A 13239-nucleotide genomic window follows, 5' to 3' on the forward strand; every position below is an offset into this window, starting at 1 on the left:
CGGGCTTGGAGATGATCTGAAAGAAGCACAAACTCATCAGAGCTGCCTCTCACTGCGGGGAAAGCTCGCTCTGCTCTCCAGGCTGGGGGGAAGGAGCAGCTCTGAGTTGTTGTGTATTAAGGTCAGGGTAACCCTGGCATCGAGGGCTCCCAAATCCCTTGTCCCGAGTGATGACACCCCCTTATTTTCCACTTCATCCTCTCTCTGAAGGAATAAGAGCCTCTTGTTCCTGCACACCTCCAGATGCTACTCCATTCACAAACCCGTGGAGCAGCCATCGAGATGTCTGGCAATTAAATTCTGAAAGAATACAGGGGACACAAACCCTCCAACAGAGCTCTTGCTGCCTGTTTGCTCAACATCACCTCGGATCACTCCCTGAATTTTTTCTGTGAGGCTGAAATGATGATTACTTGAAAATCTGTACTCTTATGGAGCTGCTTAAGAGGGAACACAGGACATGCAGCTGAGAGCAAACCTCAAGAGCGGCATTGTTCTAACCTGACCTTCCTAAGCAGACACAGTAAACATCTCGGAGAGGAGCTCCTAAACCTAAAGGAACAATTTAATTTTCACTGTAATTCACTCAGGCTTTTTGTAAGTTCTTTGGCAAGATAAAATTCACGGTTCTCTGTCTCAGACTGCTTACGATTTTTATTTGGGATATAAAAAAAAGCCCCCAAATGTGACCTGTTTTCAACTCCAGAGTAGGAAAACCAATCCATTTCCTCCCTTTCAAAAAGCTCAGGCTATCCCTGTTTCACAGGCTTATAAAGAAACTGCTGCACTTTGAAAGTTGTCAGGGCAAGGTTTAATGAGGATTAGGTCATTGGTATGGTAAGCAATATTGATTTTAAATCTAATAAAGCTAAATCAAAACATGGTTATTGAACACATGCAGGAGGAGGGACTATTTGTCAGTAACTTGCTCTTTGAAGAACAGTGGCTCCAGTCTGGAACTAAGCCTTTTTCCCCCAAAAACAGGAAAGAAGCCTCTGCCATATAACCTAAGCAAGGCAGAGGGGCAGGAATGGAATTGAATCTGGCAAGGAACATGAAGAAAGAAAAGAGGAAGGCTAAGGAGGTCCTGGTGCCACTGCTGAATGAGGGAAGGCACCTGGTGGCACATGAGATAGAATTAATGCCTTATTTAAGACAATCCTTCAGGAATCCCAGGACTCTGACACTAGAGGAAAAGTCTCCAACAAGGAGAACTTCCCTTGGTGAAGGAATTACCACTTAAAAGATCTGGACATCCTTAAGTCCATGGGACTTTCACAGGTTGCACTCACAGAGGATGGGACAGGAAGCCATAGGCACAAACTAAAACCCATAAAATTCCTTCTGAACACAATAAAACTTTTTTTTTTCCTGTGAGGTTGGTCAAACACTTGAACACGTTCTTCATAGAGGTTTTGGAATCTCCATCCTTGGAGATCCTTGGGCAACCTGTTAGAGGAGGGACATTGCCCTCAGTGACCTCAGGAGGCTCCTGCAAAGATTCAGGGATCAAAACCCCTCAAGGATTTTTGTGAGGTTCCCCTGCCCCCCCTCAGTTTAATTCCTTACAACACACACTGAATAACAACCACATTAAGCTAAAAGTTCTTCTACCAATTTTCTTTAAGCCCTCTTAGGTTTGATGAATATTATCTGTTTTAAAGATCATTAAATTATCATAAACCATCTGCTGCTTGGTTTTTTGGGTTTTTTTTTCCCTGCGTGGATCGAAAGCCTCAAGCTTTTGAACTTAATGTCTTTTGAACTTCTGAACTGCACGAGGTAATTGCTGGGAAAAATAACTTACAGTGCCACTGTCATACCTAATGGGAATGAGAGGCAGTGCAGTTCTCTGGAAGTTTTAAATTATTCCTACTCCTTAAAAATATAAGAATTAAATGACAGCCACGGTGAAGGCTGAGAAGACCAAGAGGTCGAAGGCAAGAACATTTCAGACATTCTGTCTGCAAAGGGAATCTCCTGGTCTGCCACTAGCTCCAGTTGTTGCAACCCCACCCTCAAAGGAAGATTTTGCAGAGAAGACACTTTCTTACCAACAAATTCCACATAAAACACTCAGTATCTGCATGCCAGGCCCATCCAAAGTCCCTACAAATCTTCCATTTGTGCAGTTTTACGAGCACGTGCTCAAGCAATGTAAAAATCCGAGGGAATAAAAGTGCGAGGGGCTGGCTGGAATGGCAGCACTGAGAATGCTTGTAAATATATCTGAAATAGTAAGCACAAAGCACCATAAATAACCTCTCCATCCCTTAATTAGCTGTCTGGCTTCCTCTGCCACGAGGTTACTCCTCTGTTTTCATACCCAGTGGCCTCTGGCTGTCACAAGCTGCCACCATAAACCTCTGGTAAAGGCGCTGCCTCTCCAGCCCCGGGCAGACAACAACTACACTCCAGAATAAATTACTGCTCTCCAGTCACAAGCATTTTTAAAAGGCTCCATGCAGCTGGCTAGATTTCTCCTCCACAGCTTTGAAACACAAAGAACAGAAATTAAAAAAAAAAACCAAAAAACAAACCAAACAAAAAACAAAACAAACAAACAAAAAACCCCCACCAAAACACAACAACAAAACAACAACAACAAAACCCCAAAACAAAACAAAACAAAACAACAACAAAACAACAACAACAAAACCCCAAAACAAAACAAAACAAAAAAAGAACCAAAAAAACACCACAGCAAAAAAAACACATAGCAAAGTCAGGTCATAAATACAGGGGAATCCAAAGAGTTCATCATTTTTCTGTGGAACATTTCATGAGGGGAAAAAAAAGCTGCATTTTTCACTAGTGACATTTCAGCTAGCATTGGATTTGTCCAGTAGGTGTGATAAATAGAGCCAGAGAATCATTAAGGATGGAGAAGACCTCCAAGACCATCAACTCCAACCTCTGAGCATCGCCATGCCCATCACTCCATACCATCCTCTCCAGGACACCTTTCTCCACAGTGGCAAATTCCTGGGACAGTAAAGACCTTGAAGGTCCTACCAACAGGTCAGAGACATCTATTTACAGATCAGAGATCAATGAGGAGTCCCCAGCAGAAAAACCATGGAACCCCAGAATGGTTTGGGCTGGATGGGACCCTGATCCCCATCAGTGCGGTGGCACCAAGGGTCAGAAAGCCAGAGGAAGAGAGGAGCCAGGAAGTGAAGGAGGATGTCAGCTCAGCCCTGACCATGCCAGGATGTGCAGAAGCCAGCAGAACCCTTCCTTTCCTCCCTCTGGAGATGAAGGATGAACTCAAGGAAGAAACAGAACAACTCTTGGACAGCTGGAGACACAGCTTTGATGAGAATGAGTAAAAAACAGGAAAAAGGCTGAATTCATATGACTCGACATGGCTCTTCCCATGTTCCCTTTGGGTTCTGATCTTTAACTTTTATGGACTAAGGAGAAACAAGAGATGATAAGGGATGATGGGGAGAGGCTGACTTGGGCACCAGAGTACCTGGCAGAGCCTTTTGCAGCAGCCAAAGCCTACAGAAATCTCTTGATCTGATTTCTTTTCCCCCTGAAGTGATGGGACAGCAGGGGAAAAACAACTGTCTGAGGCAGGCTCAGTCCTACAGCTGGAAGGACCAGGAGACTGTGGAGCTTTTGTGCTTGGAGGAGAGGGAACAACCCACCTGCAAGGCTGGATGGGGCTTTGAGCAAAACTTCTTCTGATAGCACAAATCACAGAACCCTTAAGGTTCGAGAAAAGCCATCTCACACAATCGAGTCCAGCTGTCCTCCCAGCACTGCCCAACGCAGCCCAAACCCTGTCCCCAAGTGCCACATGCACAGGCTGTCTGAACACTTCCAGGGATGGTGACTCCCCCACTGCCTGGGCAGCCTGTGCCACTGCCTGAGCACCCTTTCAATGCAGAAATTTTTTCTGATCTTTTCCAACCTAAACCTCCCCTGGCACTTCCCTGTTGAGCACTAAACATGCAAAAAAGGTGAGAAACAGAAGCACAGGCTGATGGTGCAATATCAGGTCAATGAGAATCACAGGATGGTTTGGGTTAGAAGGGATCCTAAAGTTCATTCCATTCCACCCCTGCCAGGGGCAGGGACACCTTCCACTCTCCCAGGTTGCTCCAAGCCCTGTCCAGCCTGGCCTGGGACACTTTCAGGGATCCAGGGGCAGCCACAGCTACTCAGATGATTATTCTAAATATTTTCATGTAAAACAACATGTTTTTCCTTAGTTGCCTTCCTGGAAACAGCAAGACTTGTTTTGGCTGCAGTCCTCTCAAAAATTTCATCTGCTGCAGACACCTAACAGGGAACGTTTAGGGCCAAACTCTCAACATTTGGAAAATCACATGGAATTAAGAAAAGCCTGATTTATGAGTATATAAATATATAAAATACTTCAGGAGTATTATTTACGGGAAATCCGCAAATAAAAAAAATTAACAGGCAGTGCTAGCGGTCCTGTTAAGAATTAAATAATCTTTTATTTTATTTTTAGTCCTGCCCTTAACTCTCCTACACACACAAGGGTCCTAAAATATCCCCAATCTGGGAAAAGTCTTTTCCCATGTCAGCACTTGGATGCTGTCCCATGGGATAAATCTGCCACACGCACGCAGCACTAGCACTGAAGTGATTTTAACTCATGACTCCTATAAATCAAACACAGGGAAATCAGTTTAATTGAACCCTCTCTGCTGTGGAGAGAAATGGACAAAGCTGGAAGTCAGAGTGCTCCACTGGCTCTCCAGCTCCTGGGAGGTCCAGGAGAAAGTCTGAATGAGCTCAGTGGATACGTCACATCCAAGGCTTTGGAAAAGCTTTAAAACCCTTCACGCAAAAAATCCCTCCAGCTGACAACTTCCCTGAACAAAGAACCCCAACTCCCTGCCCCACACCCCATGGCCCTGGTCCCAGGGAGTGTTGGGAGGGGGAGGAAATGGGATCCCTGTGGAGCAGCAGCTCCCCAGGGCCCTGTGTGCGGGGCTGAGCCGGGGCCAGGGCTGGCACCCGCGGTGGCAGCGCTCCAGGAGGACAGCATTGACGTCAGTGCCTTGTGTAACCATCCTGCCTCAGCCCGGCCCACAAACAAGGGTTTGGGGGTGCTGGGGGTGGGGGTTGTGGCTTCTCCCACTCTTTGATCCAGCCCTTGGCAGTTGTGTTTTCTCACAGGACTGGAACGGTGGAAATATTTGCAGGAACCTCTGCTGTAAATGGAACAGCAGCGATCTGAACAGCCGCCTGCCAAGGGCTTGTCCTGAGCCACAGAGCTGCTGCTGGAATTGCTGCTGTCCTAAGGAGAGCCTCCACTGGAACTCCTTGGGGGGAGTGTTTAGAAAGCCTCAAACCAGAACAAATCCCAGAATAGTTTGGGTGGGATCTCAGAAGATGATGCAGTTCTATCCCATGCCATGGGCAGGGACACCTCCCACTATCCCAGGCTGCTCCAAGACCCATCCAGCCTGGCCTGGGACACTTCCAGGGAACAATTCCTTCCCAATATCCCATCCATCCCTGCCCTCTGGCAGTGGGAGCCATTCCCTGTGTCCTGTCCCTCCATGCCTTGTCCCCAGTCCCTCTCCAGCTCTCCTGGAGCCCCTTTAGGCCCTGGAAGAGGCTCTGAGCTCTCCCTGGAGCCTTCTCCTCTCCAGGTGGATGCCCCTAAGTCTCTCAGCCTTTCAGCAAATGTTTCAGCGTATCTGAGTAACTTCCCTCACAAATACATCCTGGTGCTGTCATGCCAGAGAGAGGTCCAAGGATGAGAGTCCCAGGGATGTTGGAGGTAGAGCCCACCTGCACCAGAGACCCCGAAATCACACACTCGAGGCTGCTGTGGAGGCAAAAAGGCAATGAAAGCTCGGTGCCCACCTTGTTGATGTGCAGCTGCTGCTGCTGGAACTGCTGTTTGTGTTTCTCCAGGAACTGCTGGTGCTGCTGCTGGATGACCAGCTGCTGGAGGGCCTGGGCGTTCTGGGGCAGGGGAGCAGACTGGGTGCGCCCCAGCGGGCGGTGCTGCCGCAGCTTGTGGATCGAAGGGGAGACCCTGTCTCCACCCACCAGGGGCTGTGCGTGCAGGGGCAGTCCTGAAAGATACCAGTCTGAAGATAATATGGAGGAAAAAGCAGCAGAGGAGAAACAAAAGGAAGAAGAAAGGAAGGGAGAAAACGGCTGTTGAGTAACGCTGACGGTGACAGTGATACCACGTCAAACCCAGCCACCTCGCCATCTACAGCTGGAGCTGCCTTGAGAGAGAGCAGATACATTAATCACCACTGCACACAGCAATGCTTTGCTTGGTTTGAGTTCTGTCTCTGCTTGGTGACTCAGAGACCCTCTGGAGACACCTCATTTCTTGAAACCAGCAACACCTTACTGACCTTTCTGGCGCTACATGAGACCACATTGGTCTGGAGTTTAAACCTCCCAGCTCACCTTGGTTTAGGGACTGATCCCAGGTTCAATCCAAGCTGCACGAACCAGCTGCCTCCCTAGCATGGCTAGGGCTGCAGTCACCTTTGGGCAAGAAGCTCTCTGCTCTCCTCAGGCTTTGGTTTAGGAGAGGGAGAAGCTGCCCAGAAGTCTGCAGCCAGCTGGATGCTGAGCATTGTAAACACCTTGGCATTTGTGTCCCAGGATGTGACCTCCTTTCCCACCAATTCCAGAACTGCCCTAGTGGAAGGAGCTGACTCATGGGAAAGCCTCTTTTCTCAGTAGTAACAGAGTTTCTCCCACTCTTTGCTTTTTCTGCAAGGGATCATTTGCAAGGGTATTTGATTTTATAAATGCATGTTCCTGCAGGTGTCGGTGTGCACACACAGAGGTATGAATACACAGATAACTGGGAAAGATGCGTTCCTTTTCCCTGAGAGCACAGCTCCTCCTCCCAAAAGTTCCAATCAGACAGCAGAGCCTGCAGAGGATATTTTGGAAGACTACCTTCCTCCAAGGCAATGGCCAAGGTGCTCCTGGGAAAGCTTTCCAGGAGACACCATGTTCACAGAACCCGGGACCTTAAAACTCATCTCATTCCACCCCCTGCCATGGGCAGGGACACCTTCCACTGTCCCAGGCTGCTCCAAGCCCTGAGTTTGCTCCATTAGGAATAAGGAACATCAGGACATGTACCACAACATGGAGGATACTAGCCTGAGTAACCATTCCCAAGAGGAATGGCACAGCTAAGGAATTCTAGTCCAGCTTCCCAAACTGTCCCTGTCTACCTTCCAGCCCAGAGAGAGCCATCACAGCTAATTCTGCAGCTGTCAGGGGACTATCTCCAGAGCTCAAGGCCCTCCAGCAGAATCTTAATAAACTCCTCTTTATTTCCAAGGAGTTTCCAAATATTAGCTGCAGCTTGGCAGCCGGTGCACTCAAGGCTTTGGGGAGCATGTGTGAGCTCACTGCCTCTCAGCTGCTGCCTCTGGAACGTGTGTTTGTCCTTGTTTCCCTGTGCTGACTCTCTCTCCTGAGTGCTGGGCTGTAACACGTTGTTCTCTCTCAGCAAGCCCCGCACGGAGCAGGTGGAGTAGAAGGAATTTGCTTGGAAGCAAACACAGTATGCTGGAAACTGAGGGAAGCAAACACCACACCTCTCTGCAGCAGCCTCCTCATATCTATGTGCTCCCAAGCTCATCCCAACCCCGTGGATGTTCCTGAGGTTTGGATGTACAACCAGCCATGAGCTGGCTGACACCTCCCAGGAACTTCCAACAGAAATGGAAGGAAGGGAAGGAAAACCAACACGTCAGTAACTGAGGCAGAACATCCTTTGTCCCAGCACCACACACAGGAAGCCAGGAACGCATCCCAGTGGGAATTATTGCTTTGAATCCAGCTTATTTATAGCCACAGGCCTTCCCACAGGTAGCTCATTCTGAAAGCGCAGCACCGGGAGTGACTCAGGGCAATTAACATCCTGCAAAGGGAACGCACACACAAACAAATACAATCTGCTGGCAGGCAGCTGCCTGGGCCACGGCTCTGCTGTTCATATTCATGATGGAAAGGAAGTGTTTGAACGTGGGATTTTCTAAGGAAAATTTTAATTTTCTAAGGAAGTGTTTTAACCTGTGATTTTAACCTTTTGTATTTTCACGGAGTAGAAACCATCCACAGAAAACAGGAGTTGTTAAGATGCAATGGTTTTTGCCCTAACTTTGATATGAACTGCTCAGAAATCTAAACAAACAGAGTTCTCAACTTTTACCAACCAACCTTTGCTGTCCTGATGGAATAACAGCATTTATTTTCAGCTCACCAAAATGAGGTGGGAGATCCGATTTTGGAAAAATCACCACTAATCAATGAATCAATAAACCAAGGTTTTATGTTCACCTGCATGGTGTACAGGTGATGCAGGACCTCGAGGCTGCCTTGACAACAGCCCAACAGATCCCTGCTGATTTCCTCTCTTTTCCAGGTGCCCAAATGCTGCTCCCAGAGCGCTCACCTGTGACCAGGGGCGTTTGTGCAGTTGGCTGTTCCAGTAGGACCATGTGCTGCAGGAGAGGGTTGTGTGCAGTTCCCCCATCCCTCTCCAACGTTGTAGTGCTCAGGTAGGGAGTGAGGTGAGTGCCAGGGAATAAGGAGATCCGCTGCTGTAAGGCTGGGATTGCGAGCCTCTCTGCGTCCTGCTGCGCTTGGCCCGCCTGCAAATGCACAGCCACGGGGGTTAGGTGACAGCCCAGGGGCTGATCCCAGCCCTGTGACATCCCAGGGGCTGATCCCAGCCCCACTGCCATCCCAGAGGCTGATCCCAGTCCTGCTGCCATCCCAGGGGCTGATCCCAGCCCTGTGACAGCCCAGAGGCTGATCCCAGCCCTGTGACAGCCCAGAGGCTGATCCCAGCTCCACTGACATCCCAGAGGCTGATCCCAGCCCTGTGACAGCCCAGAGGCTGATCCCAGCTCCACTGACATCCCAGAGGCTGATCCCAGCCCTGTGACAGCCCAGAGGCTGATCCCAGTCCTGCTGCCATCCCAGAGACTGATCCCAGCCCTGTGACAGCCCAGAGGCTGATCCCAGCCTCACTGACAGCCCAGGGGCTGATCCCAGCCCCACTGACAGCCCAGGGGCTGATCCCAGCCCCACTGACAGCCCTGGGGCTGATCCCAGCCACACTGACATCCCAAAGGCTATCCCAGCCCTGTGACATCCCAGAGGCTGATCCCAGTCCCACTGACATCCCAGATCCCAGCCTCAGTGCCATCCCAGAGGCTGATCCCTGCCTCAGTGCCACCCCAGAGGCTGATCCCAGCCACCCCAGCCCTGAGGCACTCACGCTGGAGGGCCCGGTGGCAGGCAGTCCCAGGGTGATGTTGGGCAGGGAGGGCGAGGTGTAGAGCGGGAGCTGCGTCACGGAGCCCTCGCGGTTGACGAGCCTGTGAGCCAGGCTGGTCTGGAGAGGAGAGGAGAGGGAGAGCCTGGTGAGAGCCCATGCCAGAGCCATCCCCATCCCCAGGGCACAGCACCCACCGGGACAGGGCAGCAGGAGGGGACACAGAGTCTCCACAAGTGCACAGACACCCCAACAATGCCAGCCTGGGCATCCCTAGGAGCAGTGTCCATGCACTCCTGGAGCTCTGGCAGCCTCGGGGCTGTGCCCATTCCCTGGGGAGCCTGGGCAGTGCCCAGCACCCTCTGGGGGAAGAACCTTTCCTGATCTCCAACCTAAACCTCCCCTGGAACAGCTACGTGCTACTCCCTTGGTACTTGCCCTTCTCAAGCATTTGCCTTTTTAAAGGTAAAACCAATTATCTTAAAAACAACAAAAAAAAGCTTTACAATTGGTGTTTTTCTCTTTAGCAAATCACAGACAATTTCTGTTATTTACTAGCGTGTGTTAGCATAAATCAGACTTCAAAATCCCATCCAAAAGCCTCAAGGTTGCATTTATGGAGCTATTTCCTGATTTTCAGGGTGAAATGCAAGATTTGCTCAGTTATCTTACAGGCATTTGAAGCAAGAACACTTTAGCAAAAATACCTTTAATTTCTAAACAAGACTGATTTGAAATACGCACTAGAAAGCCCATTATAAAAATTACAATAAAGTGCCTGCTTTTCCTGTTAGGAAACCAGGGTTCTGATCACCCTGAGGTCTCTGCGGGTGATTTTCCAACGTAAACAGAATTTAGAATTCAAGAAGACTTCTGCAGAAGCCTGTTAAACTCAGGTGCTGCTGTGAAAAAGGGGATTTTGTTTAACTCAATATTCTATTATGGGGCAATCTGTGCCTTAGTCGTGGCTGTCCCATCCCTGGAATTGTTCAAGACCAGGCTGTTCCACCCCCTGCAATGGGCAGGGACACCTTCCACTATCTCAGGGTGCTCCAAGCCCAAAATCCAGCCTGACTGTGGACACTTCCAGGGATGAGGCAGCCAGAGCTTCTCTGGACAGCCTGTGCCTTATTTTTAACAGACTCATTGTAAAAAACTTCATTTTTCTCTCTAATCTAAAGTGACTCTCCATGTGATTATTTGTACCCACACACTTCTCTTTCCAAGTGATTTTTGAACACTCCTGGCAATTTTGCTTTAATTTAAATTACATAATGTCAGTGTGCCATTGAAAATAAGATACTTATTGCCAGCAGAGGAATGAAATATTTTACTGATATCATAAATGAAACAAAACTACATCCATTTTCCCTTTGAACAATCAATACTCTGGAGTTGTGCCTCAAAACCTCTCCTGGGGATTTGATATAGAAAACAGAGGAGAGAAGAACACAGCAGCTTGATGCTCTGAGCATATGGGATTTGGCAGCATTATCAGCACTTTAAACACACAGCTCCCACCTCTGGGCTGAATTGCACACAGCCATTTCTGAATGCACAGCCTGCAGCTGTACTCCAGCAGTTTTTACAGCCTTGTACCAACTGCAATGGCAGGGAATGCTGTGTGCCTCTCAGAGAGGGAAAAACCTTTAAAAACAGTATTTCAAACCAGAAAGTGTCTGCTTTAAGGGAGGCAGGGCTGCAGTCTTTCCCCACTGAAGGCACCCAAATAATCAACTTGGGCACCATCTTCCAACACACCTGGTTCAAGGGCTGATGCAGCAAGCTAAGAACAGTGAGATATACTTCTCATTTCAAATGAAACATGAAGCTAAGAATGAAACACAGCATGATCTTTTCAGAAACACTCAAATATTTTCAAACATTCAATGGTGGGAGCATGGAAAGTCCTGGCCCATTGGTATGAAAGGAATCTCCAACACCTGAGCCCCCAGGTCATACAACTCCTACTGAAGAAGAGGATTTTAAAGACACCAAACCCCACTGATTCTTTTTCCCAAATACAGGCCAATGGATCAGCTGGGATCACATGACATGAATGCTGAGTTCTTTTTCTTTGGGAAGGGGAAAGGCTTGGGCAGGACAGGGTTTTTTTTTTTTTCCAAATCATTTGTACTGCTGGTGCCTCAGCCTAAGTCACAAAATTACAGCTGCACTACAAGCAGTTGATAGAAAAGACTTTTCCCTGTGGTCAGTGTCCATTTCATTAGGTGTTGGTGGTCTAGCCGCAGATGATCAGCTCTAATTATTAAGCTGAAAGATCAAATGGATGAGGAGGACGCTCCAGCTTCACATTTACCTGCAGGAGCTCACTCTGACCTCATGGAATGGTTTGGGCTGGAAGGGACCTTAAAGAGCACCTGATTCCAATCCCCTGCAGGGACTTTTGGGAAGTTGCCTGCTCTGTTTATGTCATAAAAAAATTGTGAAACCCACTACAGCAGTAACTGGGAATTTGCAGTTTGCTAAGGACAGACAAGACTGATCAGCAAAACCAAAACTCAGTGCTTGTCCTCCTGGGGCAAGTGAAGCTCCCACCATCTTAATTTTCACACTAATTACCTAAATCTGTGAGGTTTGCTATGGACTAGAGTGGCTGGAATGTGTGCTGCATCATTTGGCAGGGCAGAGGGTGGAGAAGGAGGCATGTTCCCCATATTAAACACTGTCACACTACATTAGAAATAAAAATAAAGTGCAAATCTGTACAAAACTAGAAAGCAATAAGGGCTGACATTTCCACCATCAGAAGGCCTTTTCAATTCTAAAGGAATATTTGTGGAGAACAAGCCCCAGCCTGTTTTTGGAGCCCTGGTGTTAAGACAGACTCTATTCATGGGGAGAACAGCTAATGGGAAGCTGGATGAAAAGAAATGCACCAGTAACATCAGACAACCACACTGGTTTTCTGGAGGCACAGTTTGTAGTGGGAGCCAGCTCACATGGCCCAGACCCTTTGGAAAGGCTTGGCTCCCAGATTCCTGAACACAGGAGCTGCTGTGCTCAATCCAACCCCACCTCAGCCTGCCCTGGCCATCCAGCAATGCCTCAAGTGATGGGGAAAGTTTATGGGATTATAAACCAGCACAAGGCACCAAGCTTTCAGATCCCCAGTTGTGGAGGGAAAGTTTAAATCCATCCCCTTTAATCCAATTATGGTTTGGACATATTTAGACCATCCTACTGCACACAATAAATCCACCCTATATACAGGAATAAAGTCCCCAAACACTAAACTACTTGCATTTGACCTTGCTGAATCCCTTTATTTTTACTTTCTCCTCACTACAAAACCACTGCAAGCTACCACAAGCTGCCTGTGAGCTGGCCCAAACCAGATTTAATAAACAGATAAGGCATCCTCCAGGCTGAGAGGTAATTCCCAAAGTCTGCTCCGAGTCACAAGTCAGGCTTTTCCCTTTGTGTGGTTTAGTTCCCAAACTCTCCCAGAGCTGAGGGGTGTTACACAGCACAGGGAAGGGGGGCTTACCTCTGCCTGGATACTGGTGACTGATCCTGCAATTCCATTCTCAGTGCTGATGTTGTTGGAGCTGTTGTTTGGAGAGCTGGGACCAGATCCAGGAGCGCTGTTGCATGCAGAGTCTGAAAAACACATCCCAAACCCAACTTTTAGCATCAGAAACCATCTCTGTGATGGTATTTAGACAGATAACAACCCCTCAAGTTTTGTTTTGGATGAAAGCAGCCCTCCCCCTCCTCCCCTTCTTCCCCCTAAATCTTCCCAGGGCTCTTAAAATACCAACAAACACTTTCAAATGGTTTATCCAAGTACCCACTCAGCATATTTAAGTCTTCTCCCCATGGGGATTTCCCTTGGAGTGTATTAATAACTCGAAATATGATTGAAAGATAATAAAAGGCATGGAAGGTTTGAAGAGGTCAGACTGGAGGATGTCAGAGTTGTTCTGCTTCATTCTGCTGGAAGTGCA

At 48.2% G+C, this 13239-nt stretch overlaps 1 protein-coding gene across 1 annotated transcript in view; it reads right to left on the minus strand.

The window, feature by feature from the left end:
• Nucleotides 1–13239, minus strand: part of HDAC4 (histone deacetylase 4) — a 151677-nt gene that overhangs the window by 37957 nt on the left and 100481 nt on the right. Inside the window, exons 9-13 of the mRNA XM_031064399.1 lie at nt 12780–12892; nt 9272–9388; nt 8441–8639; nt 5860–6089; nt 1–16 (exon numbers count right to left, since the gene is read on the minus strand). The exon at nt 1–16 is cut by the window's left edge and continues 230 nt beyond it. Coding sequence (XP_030920259.1) covers nt 1–16; nt 5860–6089; nt 8441–8639; nt 9272–9388; nt 12780–12892 — 675 coding nt within the window. The remainder of the gene's footprint in view (nt 17–5859; nt 6090–8440; nt 8640–9271; nt 9389–12779; nt 12893–13239) is intronic.

This window comes from Geospiza fortis, unplaced genomic scaffold (genome assembly GCF_000277835.1).
Source record: "Geospiza fortis unplaced genomic scaffold, GeoFor_1.0 scaffold46, whole genome shotgun sequence".
NCBI classification, from domain to species: Eukaryota; Metazoa; Chordata; class Aves; order Passeriformes; family Thraupidae; genus Geospiza; species Geospiza fortis.